The sequence below is a fragment of the Dendrobates tinctorius genome, unplaced genomic scaffold, assembly GCF_039654945.1.
Source record: "Dendrobates tinctorius isolate UK_male_01 unplaced genomic scaffold, ASM3965494v1 ptg000062l, whole genome shotgun sequence".
NCBI lineage: Eukaryota > Metazoa > Chordata > Amphibia > Anura > Dendrobatidae > Dendrobates > Dendrobates tinctorius.
This window is the reverse complement of record NW_027361730.1, coordinates 14662798-14688525: the sequence shown is the minus strand read 5'-3', so window position 1 is coordinate 14688525 and position 25728 is coordinate 14662798. Positions and strand designations below refer to the sequence as shown.

General features: G+C 47.2%; 1 protein-coding gene across 6 annotated transcripts in view; it reads right to left on the bottom strand.

The window, feature by feature from the left end:
- SHANK3 (SH3 and multiple ankyrin repeat domains 3) overlaps window positions 1-25728 on the bottom strand; it is a 609395-nt gene that overhangs the window by 408981 nt on the left and 174686 nt on the right. For all 6 annotated transcript variants that reach the window (XM_073579308.1, XM_073579309.1, XM_073579307.1 and 3 more), the window contains one exon: window positions 7252-7851. In XM_073579308.1, coding sequence (XP_073435409.1) covers window positions 7252-7851 — 600 coding nt within the window. The remainder of the gene's footprint in view (window positions 1-7251; window positions 7852-25728) is intronic.

Below are 25728 nucleotides of genomic sequence, written 5' to 3'. Positions count from 1 at the left end.
AATCATCGTCCGGGACAATGATCCCAGTTAGGCAGCTTCCCTAGAAGCCAGGACTGACAAGGAGTCAGCGTGTGGAGCGGAGTTCCTGGAAGGTAACCCAGATTTTGGGGGACTGTGTGCACTGACGAGGGTCAGTTAATGAACTGTGCAGTCACCCACGGTTAACTGGACGAAGTGAGGTCCAGCGTGTTTAGAGACTGCAATCTAATGTTGTGTGTCATGGAGTAAAACTTTGAAAGAGACATTGGCACGATGTGCGGTCGCCCATGGTAACTGGACAAAGAGAAGTCCGGCGGGTTTAGTGACTGAGACTTAAAGCCGTGTTCTATGAAGTGCTATGGACTATGTGTTAGGTTAACACCTTGCGATATCAAAGTACTGTAAGCCCTTTTCCCAATTAGGTCCATAGATGTATTAGATTAAACCCCATTGGGTGGGATATATGGAACATAGACAGTGGATTTGCATGGTGGAAATGAGGCTGAAATTGTCACCCTCAGAAGGACGCTTGTATGTTCTTCCTATGTCCACTGGCTGCTCTCCAATGAAATGAATGTGGGTTATAGAGAGCACCAAGTGAAGTCAAGAGGGTCTATGGGCACCAGACTGTGGCTTTAGCTATTGCTTGGTATGTGATTTAGCAAAAGTGTATGAAAATACTTACTGATCACTGTCTTCTGCGGTTTCTAGTGCCACCAGTCCACTTTTGAGCCACGTGACCTCTCTTCAGCATTGCCGGTTCACAATGTGTGGCAGAGTTCCTTTTCCATAAAGTCTATGAGAACCAAAGCAAGGCTGTATGGGATTAAATCCTTCCACACACACAAACCCTAGGGTGAGCCGGTCAGTCTGTTTTCAGGTCACATGACCCAGAAGACCGTAGCAGGGCTAAAAATTGGGAATGACGAAGCTATCCTGTGGCAAATGGGCCATATCACACATCCATTCTACACAATGTGCATGGAGCACAAGCCAAGGAGATCAGATTTTAGGTCTTCCAGAAGAACTTTGTTCCCTTTTGCTACTGTGACAACCACTATTGTACACACAACAGCAGTTTAGCCCCCTTGACCTGCCACTCTGTTTCCACTACTGTCATGGCTCCATTCTGTTAGATTTAAAGAGGCTGGCCCCTACTTTTTTATTGATGGTCTATCCCTCATTTGAATAGGGGGACGATTGGCAGTACCCGGCCACGGCCACTATAGAAATGATGGATCTGCTGTGTTCTGGCAATGTCTGGATGGCACTGGTAACAGGTGAATGGTGATGGTACAGGATGTTGTAACCCCCAGATCACATATTCATGGTCTATTCCAAGTATAGGTCATCAATAAAAATTAATGACCAATACCTTTAAGGGAACCTGTAAACACATGTTTACATTAGGAAGTAGAAGTATAACTGGACAAGACATCGACCTCCAGTAACAATGATACCATTTTGTAGATCTCATGTGCCAGGCATGAGAAATCTAGTGTACAAGCCATTTGAAAATCAGGCTGGAAGTGCACTGGGGGGCGTCACTGCACTTGAACTGCTTCTTCCCAGTGCACCTCCTGCGTAATTTTCGTATGGCTTGTACACTAGATTTCTCATGACTATACCACTATTTCCACAATAAACCACAATTTGCATATGTAAAAAGGTGTCTACAGGTTCCCTTTTATTTGCCCCTGATGGTGAGAATAGTGGGTCTGAGTGCTACTCTGCCTTGTAAATTAACGAATGCCTTGCAGACCCATCATGAGTCAATGGGATCAAACAGGATCTGCTGCAAAAGGGATAAATCTCAGTCTCAGGCAAGGATCTTGTAAAAACGTAACTCCTGAGACCAAAGTGACCCCAGCCTTACTTAGGATGGACAATACAATACCCCTGTGTAACATTCACGTCTCGTATTGCGGATCATGCAGTAAAAATTTGAATGTTAGGCAGTCTAGCTATCTATAGTATCATCACATTGTAACACTGCCATCTATAGTGTGGTCTTACTGCTACTACTGCTGTCCATGGTACTAAGGGGTAGTACTGCCATCTACAGTATCACATTTGAGCAGTCGGTGATTGTATCCTGGTACAAAGCTGTCCTGCGATGCACTGCCATCTACATGCACAATCACAGTGAAGCATTCCCACCTCACACGGCCAGGTGTGGGATCCACAGCAATGTAGACAGGCACATATACCTGCAGTGCCAGGCCACCGCTTAGAGAAAATGACACCACTGGCACCTACATGGTGTCTATAGTAGCCCTGCAGATCATAGCGTTGTCTAGTTCATGCCATCCTGGTATTAGTAGTCAACTGCAAGCATTACAGTAAATCAGTGAGAGCTACAGCAGAATACTGTCGCCCTCTCCAGCAAAAGCGATGCAGCAAGAGCCAAGGCCGATCACTGCCTCCATCCCCATGGATGGCACAATGTAGTCACACCATTACTCGTCCATCACACGCCAGGATGTGTGCCATGTATGATGTGGGCGCCACCACCTAGTGATTATCATTATACACTGAGTGTCTGTGTATCGGCCTGGAACACAGGTCCATTGCACTATGTTGGCACAGATCTCCAATCTACTACTGAACATGACCAGCTGCTGCCAATTACTGCACTAGTCATTCACAGAGGACCTGAGGACAGGCACTGCAAACTCCCAGCACCCACCATCCACTGTACTCAGCACCCTTCACGCACTGTTCTGAGCACCCATCACCCACTGTACTCAGCACCCACCACCCACTGTACTCAGCACCCACCACCCACTGTACTCAGCACCCACTGTACTCAGCACCCACCACCCACTATACTCAGCACCCACCACCCACTATACTCAGCACCCACCACCCACTGTACTCAGCACCCATCACCCACTGTACTCAGCACCCATCACCCACTGTACTCAGCACCCATCACCCACTGTACTCAGCACCCACCACCCACTGTACTCAGCACCCACCACCCACTGTACTCAGCACCCACCACCCACTGTACTCAGCACCCACCACCCACTGTACTCAGCACCCATCACCCACTGTACTCAGCACCCACCACCCACTGTACTCAGCACCCACCACCCACTGTACTCAGCACCCACCACCCACTGTACTCAGCACCCACCACCCACTGTACTCAGCACCCATCATCCACTGTACTCAGCACCCACCACCCAATGTTCTGAGCACCCATCATCCACTGTACTCAGCACCCACCACCCACTGTACTCAGCACCCACCACCCACTGTACTCAGCACCCATCACCCACTGTACTCAGCACCCACCACCCACTGTACTCAGCACCCACCACCCACTGTACTCAGCACCCACCACCCACTGTACTCAGCACCCACCACCCACTGTACTCAGCACCCATCATCCACTGTACTCAGCACCCATCATCCACTGTACTCAGCACCCATCACCCACTGTACTCAGCACCCACCACCCAATGTTCTGAGCACCCATCATCCACTGTACTCAGCACCCATCACCCACTGTACTTCTGCACACACTATACTCCACTATCCACTGTTCTGAGCACCCATCACCCACTGTACCTGAGGACAGGCACTGCAAACTCCCAGCACCCACCATCCACTGTACGTGCCACCCATCACCCACTGTACTCAGCACCCATCACCCACTGTACTGAGCACCCATCACCCACTGAACCTGAGGACAGGCACTGCAAATTCCCAGCACCCACCATCCACTGTAGCACCCATCTCCCACTGTTCTAAGCACGCATCACCCACTGTTCTGAGCACCCATCACCCACTGTACTCAGCACCCATCACCCACTGTACTTCCGCGCACACTATACTCCACTATCCACTGTATCTATATATAATGTATATGTGTACACCTATAAAAAATCATAAAAATGATTAAACAGTGTACAGAGGCTAATACACAATGCATGGATGGATAGATAGGATGGATGGATGGATGGATCCACTGACAGACACCTCACATACGATCAGATCACAGTATGTACACTACCTGCCACACACAGTATAGATCCAGCACAGATGCAGGGGCACAGTGGTGCCAGCAGCACCCACATATATACCTGCGCATACATCTATAGAGTACACTCACAACCATCCATGCAGGGCACACTCACACTCACATACATGCAGTGTACACTCACACTCACATACATGCAGGGTACACTCACACTCACATACATGCAGGGTACACTCACACATACATGCAGGGTACACTCACACATACATGCAGGGTACACCCACACACACACATACATGCAGGGTACACTCACACACACATACATGCAGGGTACACTCACACACACATACATGCAGGGTACACTCACACACATGCAGGGTACACTCACACACACACATGCTGGATACACACACACATGCAGGGTACACTCACACACACATGCAGGATACACACACATGCAGGGTACACTCACACACACACATGCAGGGTACACACACACACACATGCAGGGTACACACACACACACACATGCAGGGTACACACACATGCAGGGTACACTCACACACATGCAGGGTACAGACACATGCAGTGTACACTCACACACACATGCAGGATACACACACACATGCAGGGTACACTCACACACACATGCAGGGTACACACACACACATGCAGGGTACACACACACACACATGCAGGGTACACACACACACATGCAGGGTACACACACATGCAGGGTACACACACACATGCAGGGTACACACACACATGCAGGGTACACACACACATGCAGGGTACACACACACATGCAGGGTACACACACACACACACATGCAGGGTACACTCACACACATGCAGAGTACACACTCACACACACACATGCAGGGTACACACACATGCAGGGTACACACACACACACATGCAGGGTACACTCACACACACACATGCAGGGTACACTCACACACACACATGCAGAGTACACACTCACTCACACACACATGCAGGGCACACGCACATACATGCAGGGTACACTCACACACACATGCAGGATACACTCACACACATGCAGGGTACACTCACACACATGCAGGGTACACACACACACACATGCAGGGTGCACACACACATGCAGGGTACACACACATGCAGGGTACACTCACACACATGCAGGGTACACTCACATGCAGGGTACACTCACACACATGCAGGGTACACACACACACATGCAGGGTACACACACACACATGCAGGGTACACACACACACACACACACATGCAGGGTACACTCACACACACACATGCAGAGTACACACTCACTCACACACACATGCAGGGCACACGCACATACATGCAGGGTACACTCACACACACATGCAGGATACACTCACACACATGCAGGGTACACACACATGCAGGGTACACTCACACACATGCAGGGTACACTCACACACATGCAGGGTACACTCACACACACACATGCAGGGTACACACACATGCAGGGTACACTCACACACACACATGCAGGGTACACTCACACACATGCAGGGTACACACACACACATACATGCAGGGTACACACACATGCAGGGTACACTCACACACATGCAGGGTACACACACACACATGCAGGGTACACACACATGCAGGGTACACTCACACACACATGCAGGGTACACTCACACACACACATGCAGGGTACACTCACACACATGCAGGGTACACACACACACATACATGCAGGGTACACACACACATGCAGGGTACACACACACATGCAGGGTACACACACACACACACATGCAGGGTACACTCACACACATGCAGGGTACACACACACACATACATACATGCAGGGTACACACACATGCAGGGTACACACACACACACATGCAGGGTACACACACACATGCAGGGTACACTCACACACATGCAGGGTACACACACATGCAGGGTACACTCACACACATGCAGGGTACACACACACACATGCAGGGTACACACACACACACACACACATGCAGGGTACACTCACACACACACATGCAGAGTACACACTCACTCACACACACATGCAGGGCACACGCACATACATGCAGGGTACACTCACACACACATGCAGGATACACTCACACACATGCAGGGTACACACACATGCAGGGTACACTCACACACATGCAGGGTACACTCACACACATGCAGGGTACACTCACACACATGCAGGGTACACACACATGCAGGGTACACTCACACACACACATGCAGGGTACACTCACACACATGCAGGGTACACACACACACATACATGCAGGGTACACACACATGCAGGGTACACTCACACACATGCAGGGTACACACACACACATGCAGGGTACACACACATGCAGGGTACACTCACACACACATGCAGGGTACACTCACACACACACATGCAGGGTACACTCACACACATGCAGGGTACACACACACACACACATACATGCAGGGTACACACACACATGCAGGGTACACACACACATGCAGGGTACACTCACACACACACATGCAGGGTACACTCACACACATGCAGGGTACACACACACACATACATGCAGGGTACACACACATGCAGGGTACACACACACACACATGCAGGGTACACTCACACACACATGCAGGGTACACTCACACACACATGCAGGGTACACTCACACACACACATGCAGGATACACTCACACACACACATGCAGGGTACACTCACACACATGCAGGGTACACTCACACACATGCAGGGTACACTCACACACATGCAGGGTACACACACACACACATACATGCAGGGTACACACACATGCAGGGTAGACTCACACACATGCAGGGTACACACACACACACATGCAGGGTACACTCACACACACATGCAGGGTACACTCACACATGCAGGGTACACTCACACACACACACACATGCAGGATACACTCACACACACACATGCAGGGTACACTCACACACATATGCAGGATACACTCACACACATATGCAGGATACACTCACACACACACATGCAGGGTACACTCACACACACACATGCAGGGTACACTCACACACACATGCAGGATACACTCACACACACACATGCAGGGTACACTCACACACACAGGGTACACTCACACACACACATGCAGGGTACACTCACACACACACATGCAGGGTACACTCACACACATATGCAGGATACACTCACACACACACATGCAGGGCACACGCACATACATGCAGGGCGCACACCGTGCACCGGGCTCACCGTTTGCTGCAGGTCCGGGATGCCGATCCTGATGATCACCGCGTTCCCCGATGTCTCTTCCATCCGCCGGCCGGGTGGGTCTCTGTCTGAGCCAGGGGGGTCTCTGCCTCTGTCTCTCCCCGGGGGGTCTCGGGCAGCGTGCCGCGCCGAGTCTGTGCTGGGATCCCTGTCACTTGTCGGGGAGTTGCTGGTCGGGCTGTCTCCGGTGGGGTCGGCGGTGTCAGGAATCGGGGAGCCTCTGCAGCCAGTGGGGGGATCAGTGTCAATGGAGGAGCGGAATTTCTGCGTGACAGCGGCTCCGTGCTCTCCGTTCTCGGTGTCCCCGATGCCGGGCTCTTCTCCGCTGTCTGAGTCTGGGGAGTCTCTGATGTCGGGGTGTCTGTCCCTGGTGATGGGGCTTCTCCCTCTTCGGGGGGACTGTCCCACTGGCTCCGGGGTCTTTGGGTCTCCCCCGGGAGAGGAGCGGAGAGTGCGGGGAGCCCCGAGATCCCTCGGGGGCCCCTTGGGGGGGCTGGGTGAGGGGGGTCCGGTCCGCTCCGGGAGCTCAGGAACCGGAGACACAACATGAGCAGGAGAGGGGGAGGAGCGGAGAGACTGCATCTAGTAGAGAGAGGGAGGGAGAGAGGGTGAGAGACAGCACCACACACTGCATGTAATGGGGAGAGCTGCAGGAAGCAGGGGCGCCATGCCTGAGGGAGAGCATGGAGGAGGCAGATCAGTCCTGCTAGCTCAGGGGGACACTGCAGCGGCTAACACCAAGGCAACCGGGCACACAGCGCCCGCCGGCAGCAGCCGCACAGGAGTCAGGACTGTGGCCAGTCAGAAAGGGCGGGAGGGAGAAGTCTGCACCTCATGGAGAACAGTGTGACTGGCACCCTGATCATTCACTGCAATGCCAGGGCTGGAGCACCGCGTGATACAGAGGGGACCTGTGTATATATATATGTATATAGCACCCACTGCATGCATCTATATGTATACTGTGTGTGTAGCTATCATCCACTGCATATATATATATATATATATATATATATATATATATATATATATATATATGGAAATATTGGAGCCTGCAGTACCAGGGCTGGAACATGGCAGCAAGTGTATGTAATAAAGGGGGAGATACAGGAGATTGTAAGATCAAAGCTATGGTAGTCAACAATAGTGCTAAAGCATGCCAGCAGGTGTATATGCTACAGAGGTGTATGTATATAGTACAGGTGTATGGCTGTATATGATACAGAGGTTTATGTATAGTAAAGAGGAATATGTGTACATAGTACAGAGGTGTATGGCTGTATATGGTTCAGAGATGTATGTGTACGGTAAAGAGGTATATGGTACAGAGGTGTAGGTATATGTGGTACAGAGATGTATGTGTATATGGCACAGAAGTAGGTATATATGGTACGGAGGTGTATATATGGTACAGAGGCGTAGGTATATATGATACGGAGGTGTATGTACATGGTACACAGTTGTATGTGTATATGGTACAGAGGTGTATGTGTATATAGTACAGAGGCGTATGTGTTAGGCTAGTTTCACACTAGCGCTTTGGAGAGCAGCGACGGCCTGCGCACGGCCGCCGCTAAGCCCCGCCCCTGCCGCGCCTCCGCCGGTAGCTCCGCCTACCGGCGCATGACGCTGCATGCGTCCTGCGTCACCTATCTTTATCACTGGGGGCGCAGGCCATGCGCAGTATGCGTTTGGCGGCGCATGCGCCTCTTTGACGGTGCGCCGGGCGCAACCAAACTGCAGCAGGTTGCGTTTGATGCAGGTCGGCGCACCGTCAAAAGGACGCATGCGCCGCCAAACGCATACTGCGCACGGCCTGCGCCCCCAGTGATAAAGATAGGAGACGCAGGACGCATGCAGCGTCATGCGCCGGTAGGCAGAGCTACCGGCGGCCGTGCGCAGGCCGTCGCTGCGCTCCAAAGCGCTAGTGTGAAACTAGCCTTAGTCGTCGGATTCCTGCGGCTACACAGCTGGAGTCCAGAGCCTCACATACTGCTTCACAGCAAGTTACTCCTGAGGCTAAGTCCCTCTGCGCTCCTCTGAGCATGCTCATGAGACGAATTCCCATTGGAGGTCGGGAGTCACGTGCTCAGGTCCTTCTGATCTGATTGGTCCATCTCAGAGATGTGGAAGGTCCCGGCAGCGCACGGCTATAAAAGGGCCGCATGGCCGTTCGGCCATGTGCTAGTATAGGCTATTCTTGCTAGATGTGTGAATGGTGATGGATGTATTTATTCTGGTGACTGACTCATTAAGATTCCCCTCCCTCTGATATTACGCATGTGGATAGGGAACTATAGTTAGAGTCCGCGCCAGTCAGTGGCAAGCCTTAGGCCACTGTGCACACCGCACCTCTACACTAGCGTCCGGTGGTGTCACGTCTCTCAAGGCACCATCGCTTAGCGGCTGTGTCTGCCGCCACGCTGCTTGTAGCAGCACTTACCAGCGTCCGCAGCAGCGACGCCGCACGCACGATAGGTCTAAACGGACACCGTCCCCTGTCTTGGAACCGTGTACTGTGACCAGATACCGTGCATGCAATTTCACTGAGTCCAGTGAAGTCTAAGGTCTCTTTCACACTTCTGTTTTTGACAATCAGTCAAGATCCGCCATTTTTGAAAAAAAACAGATCCTCCATTTTTCTTTGCGGATCCCTTTTTTTCCCCATTGACTTTCATTATTGGCGGATCTTGACGGATTGCCGTCCGTTGCATCCGTTTTTGTGCGGATCCGCCAAAATGTTGCTGTCTGTCAACATCCTCAAAGATTTCCAAACGGAGCTTGCAACGTTTTTTTGGCCGGCGGATCCTCCAGACACTGATTTAACCCGAAATTCTGTCTGGGTGCCGGACAAAAAAAAATCTCTCTCTCTCTCCTTTTCCAGGCTGCGATTCCGTCAAAAAAACGGACGGGTGGCATCCGTTGTCATCAGTACTAAACCGGATCCGCTATCCGCCCTTTTGGCGGACTTTAACTGACACAAAAAACTGAAGTGTGAAAGAGGCCTAACTGGCTCAGTGCATACTTGTATGTTTTTGTTAGTGCCTGTGTGAGTTTAACAGAGTCTGCTCTGCGCTCATCGGGTGACGTTGAACCCGAGCGCATTAAACCGCCATATAGCGCGTCTGCCATTGTTTAGCAGCGGTTTTAACACCTACTGCACAGTGGACCCCGAGTGGCGAATGCACTTTATTATTTATTTAGTGCGTTCCGCCGTTCCTAACATTATGCTAGCGCCAGGGTCTGGCTAATAATGGCTGACTTGCAGCAGCTTCAGCAGCTGGAGGGCAGGTTGGCTACTGTCGAGAGTGCCGCCTCCGCTGCGAAGTTTACTGAGGCTGCTACTCAGGCAGTCCCAGAGGCTGTCTCACATGTGTCCACGCCTGCACCGACAGTTACCCACCTCCCGTTGCCTGATAAATTTTCTGGCGAGAGCACCTCCTGTTGGGGTTTTGTGAGCCAGTGCTCTATTCAGATTGAGTTACTGGCCGCACGTTTCCCTACAGAACGGGCTAAGGTGGGGTTCCTCGTTTCCCTTCTGTCGGGCAGGGAGTTGGAGTGGGCCACGCCACTGTGGGAACGTGGTGACCCAGAAGTTCGGACCGCTGCTCAGTTCTTAATATCTCTAAAGCAGGTCTTTTTGGGCCCACGGGTCACTCACGATACCTCTCTCCAGTTATTTGCGCTTACGCAGGGAACTCAGTAAGTCAGTCAGTGTGCCGTTCATTTACGGACACTGGCTTCCGAGCTCGAGTGGCCTGATAGAGCACTCATCCCTGTGTTCTGGAGAGGGTTGGCTGAGCATGTCAAAGATGCCTTATCCACCAGGGAGGTTCCCATTAGCCTGGAAGAGTTGATAGCGATGTCCACCCGTAGAGACCTCCGTTTTACGGAGCGCGGGCTGGAGCGTACTCAATCCAATCAGAAGTTCAGGTCGACTCCTGGCTTCTCCGAACTGCTGGAGCCCCCTGATCTGGAGGTTTTACCTCCTGAACCCATGGACGTGTCCCGTACCGGTCCGAAACTACGTCCGGCATAGGGCCCCACTCGCTGCTACCTATGTCGACAGTGGGACTACCTCACTAATAGGTGTCTGCAGCGGTCGAAAAAACGTTCACCTCCAGTGGCAGTTGGTGGAGATCTACCTAATATGAAAACGTTCTCCTCCAAACCAGTATTCCGAGGGACGTTAGATAGCGGGGCTTCCTCATGGGAGGTAGAGGTCACAGTGGACTCTGGGGCAGAGCTTTGCCCAAAAGCACGCCATTCCACTGTTGCCACTTCCTCACCCCGTGACTGTTAGGGTGGTTAACGGATCTACCTTACCGTCTCACCCACCAGACAGCACCCCTGGAGTTCTCAATCTCCCCGTCTGATCGCGAGACGTTGTCACTGCTCATCATTCCTAAGGGCATCAACCAGGTGCTTCTCGGACTCCCCTGGTTACGTTGCCATTCTCCCCATATTGAGTGGTCCTCGGGGAGTATACTGGACTGGAGCAAGGACTGTGTGGGAAGGTGCATGGGGGGCAGTGTTCAAATAGCCTCCCTGGAGGTGCCCCCGGATCATTCCGCACCCCTCAATGGGAATCTGAAGTTCTTTGCTCCTGTCGTCCTTGAACCAGTGCCACTGAGCAAAACCTTTGTTCCGCCTCACCTGCGGTCCAAGGTTCTCGCGTGGGCACACGCGTCCAGGGTGGGTGGTCACTTTGGTTACAAGCATACCACAAAACTCCTGGCTAGCTCTTATTGGTGGCCGCACAGGGCTCAGGACACTAAAAAATATATTCAGGCATGCGCCTCCTGTGCTCGGAGTAGATCCTCTAAACAGAGGTCGGCTGGGTTACGGTGTCCCTTGCCGGTGGCAAGTCACGTGCTCAGGTCCTTCTCCTGATCTGATTGGTCCATCTCAGAGATGTGGAAGGTCCCGGCAGCGCACGGCTATAAAAGGGCCGCATGGCCATTCGGCCATGCGCTAGTATAGGCTATTCTTGCTAGATGTGTGAATGGTGATGGATGTATGATTCTGGTGACTGACTCATTAAGATTCCCCTCCCTCTGATATTACGCATGTGGATAGGGAACTATAGTTAGAGTCCACGCCAGTCAGTGGCAAGCCTTATGCCACTGTGCACACCACACCTCTGCACTAGCGTCCGGTGGTGTGACGTCTCTCAAGGCACCATCGCTTAGCGACTGTCTGCCGCCGCGCTGCATGTAGCAGCACTTACTGGCGTCCACAGCAGCGACGCCGCACGCATGGTAGGTCTAGACGGACCCTGTCCCCTGTCTTGGAACCGTGTCCTGTGACCAGATACCATGCGTGCAATTTCACTGAGTCCGGTGAAGTCTAACTGGCTCAGTGCATACTTGTATGTTTTTGTTACAGCGCCTCTGTGAGTTTAACAGAGTCCGCCCCGCGCTCATCGGGTGACGTTGAACCCTAGCGCATTATACCGCCATATAGCGCATCTGCCATTGTTTAGCAGCGGTTTTAACACCTATTGCACGGTGGACGCCGAGCGGCGAACGCACTTTAATATTTATTTAGTGCGTTCCACCGTTCCTAACAGTATGCGTATGTAGTACAGAGGTGTAGGTATATATGGTACGGAGGTGTATGTGTATATAGTACAGAGGTGTATGTATATGGTACAGAGGTGTATGTGTATATAGTACAGAGGTTGTAGGTATATACTGTATAGTACGGAGGTGTATATATAGTACAGAGGTGTATGTGTATATGTATATGGTACAGAGGTGTATGTGTATATAGTACAAAGGTGTATGTAAATGGTACAGAGGTGTAGGTGTATATTATTATTATACATTTATATAGCGCCATTTATTCCATGACGCTTTACATGTGTAAAGGGGAAATATAGACAGGTACAATAAACGTGTAAGACAAGGGACACATAAGTACAGGAGAAGAGAGGACCCTGCCCGCGAGGGCTCACAGTCTACAGAGATGGGTGAGGATACACTAGGAGAGGATAGAGCTGGTTGTGCGGTGGTTCAGTAGACTGAGGATCATTGTGGGCTGTAGGCTTGTCGGAACAGGTGGGTCTTCAAGTTCTTCTTGAAGGTTTCTGTTGTTGGTGAGAGTCTGATGTGTTGGGGTAGAGAGTTTCAGAGTATGGGGGAAGCGCGTGAGAAGTCTTGTATGCGGTTGTGGGAAGAAGAGATAAGGGGGGAGTAGAGAAGGAGATCTTGAGAGGATCGAAGGTTGCGTGCGGGTAGGTACCGGGAGACCATATCACAGATGCATGGAGGAGACAGGTTGTGGATGGCTTTGTATGTCATGGTTACGGTTTTGAACTGGAGCCTCTGGGCAATAGGAAGCCAGTGAAGGGCCTGGCATAGGGGGGAGGCTGGGGAATAGTCGGGCAGCAGAGTGTAGGATGGACTTGAGTGGTGCCAAAGTGCTAGAGGGGAGGCCAGAGAGTAGGAGGTTACAGTAGTTGAGGCGGGAGATAAGGGCGTGCACTAGTGTTTTTGTGGTTTCATGGTTGAGGCGGCAGGAGGAGGCAAGGGCTTGGATATGTGGTTTGAAAGAGAGGGCAGAGTCGAGGATCACCCCAAGGCACCGAGCATGCAGGACTGGGGAAAGCGAGCAGCCATTGACATTGATGGATAGGTCTGGTGGAGGGGTAGAGTGAAATGGGGGAAAGATGATGAATTCTGTTTTGTCCATGTTCAGTTTGAGAAAGCGAGCAGAAAAGAAGGCTGAGATAGCAGACAGACATTGTGGGATTTTGGTCAGTAGGGAGGTGAGATCAGGTCCAGATAGGTAGATCTGCGTGTCATCGGCGTAGAGGTGATACTGCAAACCGTGGTATTCTATGAGCTGTCCCAGGCCGAAGGTGTAGGTGGAGAAGAGTAGGGGTCCTAGGACTGAGCCTTGATTAACACTGACAGACAAGGGGCGAGGTGAGGAGGTCGTGTGTGAGAGGGAGACACTAAATGTTCGGTCTGTTAGGTATGATGAGATCCAGGATAGGGTCAAATCTGTGATGCCAAGAGATGAGAGAATCTGTAGCAGGAGGGAATGGTTCATGGTGTTGAAGGCAGAAGACAGGTCCAGGAGAAGGAGGACAGAGTAGTGTCGCTTGCTCTTGGCAGTTAGTAGGTCGTTAGTGACTTTAGTTAGGGCAGTTTCAGTTGAGTGTTGCGGTCGGAAGCCAGATTGTAACCGGTCAAAAAGGGAACAGGAGGAGAGGTTGTAGGACAGTTCAAGATATACATGAGGTTCCAGTAGTTTTGAGGCGTAAGGGAGAAGAGATATCGGGCGATAGATACAGAGGATGGGTCGAGGGAGGGCTTTTTGAGGATAGGTGTGATTGAGGCATGTTTGAAGGGTGAGAGAAAGACACCATTTGTAAGTGAAAGGTTGAAGAGGTGTGCTAGAGTTGGGATGAAGACTGTGGCAATGTTAGGGATGAGGTGCGACGGGAGCGGGTCAAGCGCGCAAGTGGTGAGGTGTGATCTTGACAGGAGGGTGGAAAGCCGGTCTTCTGTCATGGTGGAGAAGCTGGCTTTGGAATTTGTGTATATGTAATATGTGTACAGCGTCGGAATGGCCCACCGGGGAGCCGGAGGATTCTCCGGTGGGCCCTGGCATCTGGTGGGCCCTGGCGGCATACAGGGCCAGCAGTTGCCTTGGGCCCCCACTGCTCCAGGGGCTCCCAGCCAGTGCCACACAGCTGCTATGGGGGCCCGTGCCAGCGGAGCAGCAGCGGGTGTCAGGAGGCAGGAGCCCCTGTCCCCGCTGCTAAAGAGAAATGAATATTCAGTGAATATCATTTCACTCTCGGTCTCCACTCCCCGGGGCCCCGCCCCCCAGCCTAGGCAGCAGGCCCCGCCCTCAATTGCAGTGGAAGAGAGAGCGTCTCTCCCATCAGTCCTCTCTGCTCCTGACTCACAGCCGGTGCGCGATGACGTCACCATCGTGCACCCGCTGTGTGTCTGGCAGATGGGACAGCTCCTGAGTCTGAAGCCGGCATCAGCATGGGAGTTAGGAGGAGAGGTGAGTATTGTGATTTTTTTTTATCTATCTATCTCTATATCCATCTATCTCTATATTCATCTATCTATCTTATCCATCTATCTATCTATCTATCTATCTCTATATCTGTCTATCTCTATATGTCTATCTATCTCTATATCTATCTACAGTATCTCTATATCTATCTATCTATCTATCTCTATATCTGTCTATCTCTCTATCTCTCTATATCTATCTATCTATTTCTATCTGTATATCTATCTCTATATCTATCTCTCTCTATCTATCTCTCTATCTATCTCTCTATCTCTATATCTATCTATCTCTATATCTACTGTATCTCTCTATCTCTATATCTACAGTATCTCTATATCTATATCTATCTATCTCTCTATCTATCTAAAGTATCTCTATATCTCTCTATCTATCTCTATATCTATCTATCTCTATCTCTATCTAGCTATATCTCTCTCTATATCTATCTATCTCTATATCTCTATTTATCTATCTATCTCTATATCTATCTCTCTAGTTATCTATCTATCTCTATATCTATCTATCCCTATATCAATCTCTCTATCTCTCTCTCTCTCTATCTATCTCTATATCTATCTATCTCTATCTTATATCTATCTCTATCTCTGTCTATATCTATCTATATCTCTCTCTATATCTATCTATCTATATCTACCTATCTCTATATATATCTCTCTATCTATCTATCTCTATATCTGTCTATCTCTATATCTATCTATCTATCTATCTCTATCTATCTATATCTCTCTCTCTATATCTATCTATCTCTATCTGTATATCTATCTATCTCTATATCTATCTATCTCTATCTATATCTGTCTATCTCTATATCTGTCTATCTCTATATCTATCTCTATATCTATCCCTATAGCAATCTCTCTATCTATCTCTATCTATCTATATCTATCTCTATATCTATCTATCTCTATATCTATCTATCTCTATCTATATCTCTCTATATATCTATCTATCTCTATCTGTATATCTATCTATATCTATCTATCTCTATCCCTATATCTATTAATCTCTATATCTATCTCTCTATCTATCTGTCTATCTCTATATCTATCTCTATATCTATCTATCTATCTATATAGCTATATCTATCTATCTATCTCTATATCTATCTATCTCTATCTATTTCTATCTCTAGCTATCTATATCTCTCTCTATATCTATCTATTTCTATCTGTATATCTATCTATATCTATCTCTATCTATTTCTATATCTGTCTCTATCTTACATATAGAGATAGATATAGAGATAGATCGAGAGATATAGAGATAGATTTAGATAGATAGAGAGATAGATATAGAGATAGATAGATACAGAGATAGATAGATATAGAGATAGATATAGATAGTCTATCTATCTCTATACCTATCTATAGCTATCTATATCTATCTATATGTATATTATCTTTATATCTATCTATCCATCTATCTATCATCTATCCATAGATCTATTTATCCTTTATCTATCTATCCATCTATCTCTATATCTATCTATAGCTATATATATCTCTATTATCTTCATATCTATCTATCCATCTATCCATCGATCTATCTATTTATCCCCTATCTATCTACCTATCTATCAATCTCTATCTATCTCTATCTATATCTATCTATCTGTATCTATTTATAGCTATCTATTTCTATATATCTATCTCTATATCTATCTATTTATCCATTATCTATCTTCTATCTATCTATCTATATATCTATCTAGTGTTATACCCTATGAGGGGGCAGCATTATATTCTATGAGGAGGTACATTATTCCCTATGAGGGTGCAGCGTTATACCCTATGAGGGGGTGCGCTATACCCTATGAGTGGGGGAAGCATTATACCCTATGAGTGGGGGAAGCATTATACCCTATGAGGGGGGCAGCATTATACCCTATGAGGGGGCTACATTATATTCTATGAGATGGCTGCATTATATTCTATGAGGAGGCTACCCCAACTCCTGCTACATAACTAAGACCTGTACTGCCTTATATTATACCCAGATATTAGCGCGTTTTACCGCACAATTGGTGGTCTTGTATTTCTTTCTATGTAGCTACATAGTGGGCCCCAAGAATGATTTTCTCTGGTGGGCCCAAGGTGCTCCAGTCCGACGCTGTATGTGTATATGGAATATATGATACAGAGATGTATGTATATGGTAAAGAGGTATATGTGTATATGATACAGAGGTGTATGTGTATATAGTATGGAAGTGTATGTATGGTAAAGAGGTACAGTGGGGAAAAAAAGTATTTAGTCAGTCAGCAATAGTGCAAGTTCCACCACTTAAAAAGATGAGAAGCGTCTGTAATTTACATCATAGGTAGACCTCAACTATGGGAGACAAACTGAGAAAAAAAAATCCAGAAAATCACATTGTCTGTTTTTTTTTCATTTTATTTGCATATTATGGTGGAAAATAAGTATTTGGTCAGAAACAAGCAATCAAGATTTCTGGCTCTCACAGACCTGTAACTTCTTCTTTAAGAGTCTCCTCTTTCCTCCACTCATTACCTGTAGTAATGGCACCTGTTTAAACTTGTTATCAGTATAAAAAGACACCTGTGCACACCCTCAAACAGTCTGACTCCAAACTCCACTATGGTGAAGACCAAAGAGCTGTCAAAGGACACCAGAAACAAAATTGTAGCCCTGCACCAGGCTGGGAAGACTGAATCTGCAATAGCCAACCAGCTTGGAGTGAAGAAATCAACTGTGGGAGCAATAATTAGAAAATGGAAGACATACAAGACCACTGATAATCTCCCTCGATCTGGTGCTCCACGCAAAATCTCACCCCGTGGGGTCAGAATGATCACAAGAACGGTGAGCAAAAATCCCAGAACCACGCGGGGGGACCTAGTGAATGAACTGCAGAGAGCTGGGACCAATGTAACAAGGCCTACCATAAGTAACACACTATGCCACCATGGACTCAGATCCTGCAGTGCCAGACGTGTCCCACTGCTTAAGCCTGTACATGTCCGGGCCCGTCTGAAGTTTGCTAGAGAGCATTTGGATGATCCAGAGGAGTTTTGGGAGAATGTCCTATGGTCTGATGAAACCAAACTGGAACTGTTTGGTAGAAACACAACTTGTCGTGTTTGGAGGAAAAAGAATACTGAGTTGCATCCATCAAACACCATACCTACTGTAAAGCATGGTGGTGGAAACATCATGCTTTGGGGCTGTTTCTCTGCAAAGGGGCCAGGACGACTGATCCGGGTACATGAAAGAATGAATGGGGCCATGTATCGTGAGATTTTGAGTGCAAACCTCCTTCCATCAGCAAGGGCATTGAAGATGAAACGTGGCTGGGTCTTTCAACATGACAATGATCCAAAGCACACCTCCAGGGCAACGAAGGAGTGGCTTCGTAAGAAGCATTTCAAGGTCCTGGAGTGGCCTAGCCAGTCTCCAGATCTCAACCCTATAGAAAACCTTTGGAGGGAGTTGAAAGTCCGTGTTGCCAAGGGAAAAGCCAAAAACATCACTGCTCTAGAGGAGATCTGCATGGAGGAATGGGCCAACATACCAACAACAGTGTGTGGCAACCTTGTGAAGACTTACAGAAAACGTTTGACCTCTGTCATTGCCAACAAAGGATATATCACAAAGTATTGAGATGAAATTTTGTTTCTGACCAAATACTTATTTTCCACCATAATATGCAAATAAAATGAAAAAAAACAGACTGTGATTTTCTGGATTTTTTTTTCTCAGTTTGTCTCCCATAGTTGAGGTCTACCTATCATGTAAATTACAGACGCCTCTCATCTTTTTAAGTGGTGGAACTTGCACTATTGCTGACTGACTAAATACTTTTTTTTCCCCACTGTATATATATGTACATAGTACAGAGGTCTATGTATATGGTAGGGAGGTGTATGTGTATTTAGTACAGAGGTGTAGGTATATATGGTATGGAGGTGTATATATGATACAGAGGTGTATGTATAGTACAGGGGTGTATGTATATGGTACAGAGTTGTATGTGTACATGGTACCGAGGTGTATGTATATGGTACAGAGGCGTATGTGTACAGAGGTGTATGTATATGGTATAGAGGCGTTTGTGTATATAGTTCAGAGATGTATGTATATGTTTCGGAGGTGTATATAGTACAGAGGTGTATGTGAATATGGTACAGAGGTGCATGTATATGCTACAGTGATGTCTGTTTATATAGTGTATGTATATGGTAAAGAGGTGTATGTATGGTACAGAGGTGTATGTATATGTTACGGAGGTGTATATAGTACAGAGGTATATGTGTATATGGTACGGAGGTGAATGTGTATATGGTACAAAGGTGTATATTTATATGGTACAGAGGTGTATGTGTATATAGTACGGAGGTGTATGTGTATATCGTACAGAGGTGTATATGGTATAGAGGTGTATGTGTATATAGTACAAAGGGGTATATGGAACAAAGGTGGATTTGTATATAGTACAGAGATGTTTGTATGATATAGAGGTGTGTGTGTATACTGTATAGTACAGAGGTGTATATGGAACAGAGGTGGATGTGTATTTGCAAACAAACAGGCAATCCCCACATGTATTGAGGCTGGCTAGCAGCCGCAAATCATGCATCTATGGCGACAGAAACTAAATTTCCGAGCACATCCAAATACTCGGAGATCACTCGAGCATGCTCAGGCAATCTCGCGTAATGAGTATACTCGCTCATCACTAGTTTACCCCTCATCATCTGCCACTCACCTTTTTATCTATAACCTCCTTCTGCCTTTCACAGCTTACCAACTCTCCTACGCATGAAGGTGGAAATACCCTGGACCTGGTCTTCTCCCGACTCTGCTCAGTGCATGATTTTACCAACTCTCCTCTCCTGCTCTCTTACAACAGCCTTCTGTCATTCTCTGTCAAGAACTGTCATCCCGCTCAGGACACCCCCACTTTCCACAAATATAGAAATTTACAGCCCATTAACACCCAGAAACTTATGAAGAATTTGCAGTCATCATTGGCCCCAATCTCCTTCCTCTCATGTCCTGACTCTGCACTCAGACATTATAATAAAATACTGCAAAGTGCCCTAGATGAAACTGTACATCCTATACATATAACAACTCGGCACAGATTGCGACAACCCTGTCACTCGCTGCAAACACGTTTCCTACAGCGGTGCTCCAGGTGCACCGAACATCTCGAGAAAATCCAATCTGCCCAAAGATTTCTTCCATTATAAGATTATGTTTAAAATATTCCAATTCTGCCCTTCACCTCTCCAAACAAACATACTTCCAACTCTCTTATCACCTCACAATCTAAGTGTCTCTTTGACACTTTACATTCTCTCCTCAATCTAAAGGCCCTGTCACACACAGCAATCTCGCTAGCGAGATCGCTGATTTTGTGACGCCACAGCGATCTCGCTCTGTGTGACGGGGATCAGCGACCGCCCCCCCCCCCGCCGGGCCTCGCTGATCGTGCACTATCGTCCTGGGCCATTTTTTGATCGTTGCTCTCCCGCTGGCCAGCGCGCATCGCTGCGTGTGGCAGCGGGAGCCAACGATCAGCGAGGCTCCCAGCGCTCTAAGCAGGCGCTGGGAGCTGGTATCTAAGGTAAATATCGGGTTACTAAGCGGCTTAGTAACCCGATTAGCCGCTTAGTAACCCGATTAGCCGCTTAGTAACCTGATATTTACCTTAGTTACCAGCGTCCTCGCTGGTGCTGATCACTGGTGAAGCTGCCTGTTTGGCAGCTCACCAGCGATCCTGACAAGGTCGTATTGTTGTCAGGATCGTTGGTGCATCTTTAAGTGTAACGGTACCCTAAGAGTGCAGGCTCCAACCACGGATCTCAGCACTGACAATCTGGCCAATTATTTCAAAGAAAATATTGACCATATCTGGCAGGAAATTTTCTTCCAATCCCCTCATACCATGCACTGTTCTCCCTCTCCCACTGCATCTAGCTCACTCTCTGTCTTTGAACCAGTCACAAAAGAAGAAGTGATCAGGCTCTTTGCATCTTATCACCCTAGTACTTGCACCAGTGACCCTATTCCCTCACATCTCCTCTAGTCCATTTCCCCAGCTGTCGCAACTCTCCTAGCAAAAATATTCACCATCTCTCTCTTCCGCTATCTTTCCCTCCTCATTTAAACACGCCAGCATACATCCATTGCTTAAAAAAATAACCCTCAAACAAAACTGTGCCGCTAAATATAGACCTGTCTCTAATCTTCCCTTCATCTCTAAACTCCTGGAACAACTGGTCCACTCCCGTCTTATCCGCTATCTCTCAGATAACTCTCTTCTCGACCCTCTACAATTCGGTTCACGCTCTTTACTGAAACTGCCTTCACTAAAGTCTCTAATGATCTACTAACGGCAAAATCTAATGGTCACTGTTCCATGCTAATTCTCCTGGATCTCTCTGCAGCATTCGACACTGTGGATCATCAGCTCCTCCTCACTATGCTCCACTCCATCGGTGTCAAGGTCACCATTCCCTCATGGTTCTCCTCTTACATCTCTGACCGCCCCTTCACTGTAACTTTTGCTGGCTCCTCTCCTTTTCCCCTTCTGTCAGGGTTCCGCAAGGATCAGTTCTAGGCCCCCTCCTCTTCTCTTTGTATACTGCCCCATTGGACGAGCAATCAGTAAATTTGTTTTCCAGCACTATCTCTATGCTGATGACTCCCAATTATACACCTCTACTCCTGACATCACAACTACATTATTACAAAACACCAGCGGTTGTCTTAGGGCACCGATACACTTAGCGACGCACCAGCGATGCCGACAACGATACGACCTGGTCAGGATCGCTGGTCCGTCGCTAATGAGCTGTCAGACAGATATACTCACCGACGCAGCAGCGATCCATACAACGACCTCGCCGGTCGGTATCTTGTCACACAGCTGCTATTCAGACGACTCCCGCCTGCGTCCATGTGTTCTGCGTCGCCAACGAGATCGCTCTTTGGCGTCAAACACTGCGATGCACGCTGGCCAGCGGGACACCAGCGATGAAAAAATGGCCCAGGCCATTCGAGCACAATCAGTGATATCGCAGCGGGGGCCCGGTCGCCGCTGCGTGTCACATGTAGCGAGATCGCTGCGTCACAAAATCGGTGATGCTTCAGCGATCTCGCTATGTGAGAAAGGGCCATTACTGCTGTCTCCAACATCATGTCCTCCCTCTATCTGAAACTTAACCTGTCAAAAACTGGACTCCTTGTGTTTCCTCTCTCTACTAATGTACTGTACCTATGCCCAACATTGCCATTTCCATGTGTGGTCCTACCATTACTCCCCAGCAAAATGCCTGCTGTCTTGGGGTCATGCTTGATTCAGATCTTTCATTCACCCCCACATCCGATCACTGTCTTGCACTTGTCATCTACGCCTCAAAAACATTTCTAGAATTCAACCTTTTCTTTTCACCCTGCAAAAACTCTTATTGTAGCTCTTATTCATTCTCTTCTGGACTGTTGTACATCTCTACTAATCGGTCTCCCTCGTACTAAACTTTCTCCTGTCCAATCTGTCTTGAATTGAACAGCCAGGATGATATTCCTCACCAACCGTTACACTGATGCCTCTACCCTGTTCCAGTCATTGCACTGGTAACCCATCCACTCCCAAGTTCAATATAAACTTATCACTCTCACTCACAAAGCGCTCCACGGTTCAGCACAACCCTACATCTCCTCCCTTGTCTCAGTCTACCAACCTACCTGTGCCCTACGTTCTGCTAATGACCTAAGCTTAACATCCTCAATAATCCAAACCTCCCACTCCCGTCTCCAAGACTTCTTGCGTGCTGCACCAATTCTTTGGAATGCAATACCCAGGACAATTCGATTAATCCTCAATATCCACAGATTTAAGTGTGCCGTAAAAGCGCATTTCGTCAGACTGGTCTACCGCCTCAACATACTTATCTAACTATCCCTGTGTTGCCCATTCAAAATTTTCTTCAAAACCAGGACCCTCGTATCATCTGTTCTCACACTCTTCATGCTATTAATAGCCCTCTGTGTCTGTATTTTTACACATACTCATTGGTTACCTGTTCTTGCAGCGTTACATGAACACTCTATTTATTACATTGATGGCTGTATATACACACATACATATAGATATATGTATATATATCTAGACTTGATTTTGCAGCCTCTTATTTCTTGCAATATATATATATATATATATATATATATATAGTATGTACACACACATACTACAAGAGAATGAACAATCAAATCTATAGCATGATAACAGTATATATATAATATATATATTATAAGAGCCTACAGAATGAAATCTGGAGCATGGCAGCCGGTGTATGTAATACAGAGATGGAGACATGTGAAGTGTATATATAATTAGTCATGTATGGGAGCACAATATCAAGGCTGGAGTGGGTGTATATAATACAGAGGGGAGATATGTGATCTGTACATATAATGGAAGACAAGAGATTGCAACACCAGAGCTTCAGTGTGCCAGCAGGTGTAAGAAATATAGAGGGAGAAATATAAGGAACTGCATATAAAATAGTAATCTGCAATACCAGGCCTGGATCATGGCATCAGATTTAAGTGAAATGGAATGAGAGACATAGGAGACTGTAAAACCAAGGCTGGAAATTGGCAACAAAGTGTATGTGATTTGTGAAGTATATAATATAAACATATATATGGAGACTGGAATACCTGGGCTGGTGTATGGCAACTGGTATATGTAATACAGAGGGGATGATACAAGGGTCTGCACATATTTAGATAAGGGAGACTGCACCCATAGCCAACAAATGCCAGCAGGTGTATGTAGTATAGGAGGGGGATTCATACAGTAGTAGACTGCAATACCAGGGCTGAAGCATGGTATCATCTTCCTCTTGACAATACCGGTTAAGGTCAGGCGAGTTTGCTGGCCAATCAAATACAGTGATACTGTTGTTTTTAACCCTTTAAGGACCAAGCCACTTTGTAGGTTAATGACCAGGCCTTAATTTTGAAATCGGACCACTGTCACTTTATGAGGTTATAACTCTGGAACGCTTCAACGGATCCCGCTGATTCTGACATTACTTTTTCGTGACATATTGTAATTCATGTTAGTAGTAAAATTTCTTCGATATGACTTGTGTTTATTTATGAAAAAAAAATGGAAATATGGCGAAAATTTTAATAATCTTGCAATTTTCAAACTTTTAATTTTTATGCCCTTAAATCAGAGAGATACGTCACAAGAAAATAGGTAATAAACAACATTTCCCACATGTCTACTTTACATCAGCATCATTATGGAATCAAATTTTTTTTTGTTAGGAAGTAGTAAGGGTTAAAAGTTAACCAGCGATTTCTCATTTTTACAACAAAATTTACAAAACCATTTTTTTTAGGGACCACCTCAGATTTTTAGTCACTTTGATGGGTCAATATGACAGAAAACACCCAAAAGTGACACCATTCTAAAAACTGCACCCCTCAAGGTGTTCAAAACCACATTCAAGAAGTTTATTAACCCTTTAGGTACTTCACAAGAATTGAAGCAATGTGGAAGGAAAAAATGAACATTTAAATTTTTTTCCCAAAAAATTTTCTTTGGACGCAATTTTTTTATTTTGTCAAGGGTATCAGGAGCAAATGAACCACAATATTTGTTGTGCAATTTCTCCCGAGTACACCGATACCCCATGTGTGGAGGAAGACCAATCTTTAGGCGCACAGCAATGCTCAGAAGGGAAGAAGCATCATTTGAGATTTCGAATGTCAAATTGGCTGGAATCGAGAGCAGACGCCTTGTCGCTTTTGGAGAGCCCCTGATGTACCAGTGGAAACCCCCCATAAGTGACCCCATTTTGGAAACTAGACCCCCCCCCAAGTACCTTATCTAAATGTGTGGTGAGCACTTTGAACCCCCAAGGGCTTCACAGAAAGTTATAACGTAGAGCCGTAAAATTAAAAAATCATATTTTTTTTCCACAAAAATGATCTTTTCACCCCCAATTTTATTTTCCCAAGGGTAACAAGACCCCAAAAGTTATTGTGCAATTTGTCCTGAGTACGCTGATACCCCATATGTGGGGGTAAATCACTATTTGGGAGCATGGCAGAGCACGTAAGGGAACGAGCGCCATTTTACTTTTTGGCTGGAATTGAGATCGGATGCCATGTCGCATTTGGAGAGCCCCTGATGTGCCTAAACAGTGAAAACCCCCCACAATTGACACTATTTTGGAAACTAGACCCCCCACGGAACATATCTAAATGTGTGGTGAGCACTTTGAACCCCCAAGGGCTTCACAGAAGGTTATAACGTAGAGCCGAAAAACTAAAAAATCATATTCTTTCCACAAAAATTATCTTTTCACACCCAATTTTTATTTTTACAAGGGTAACAGGACTCTTTATG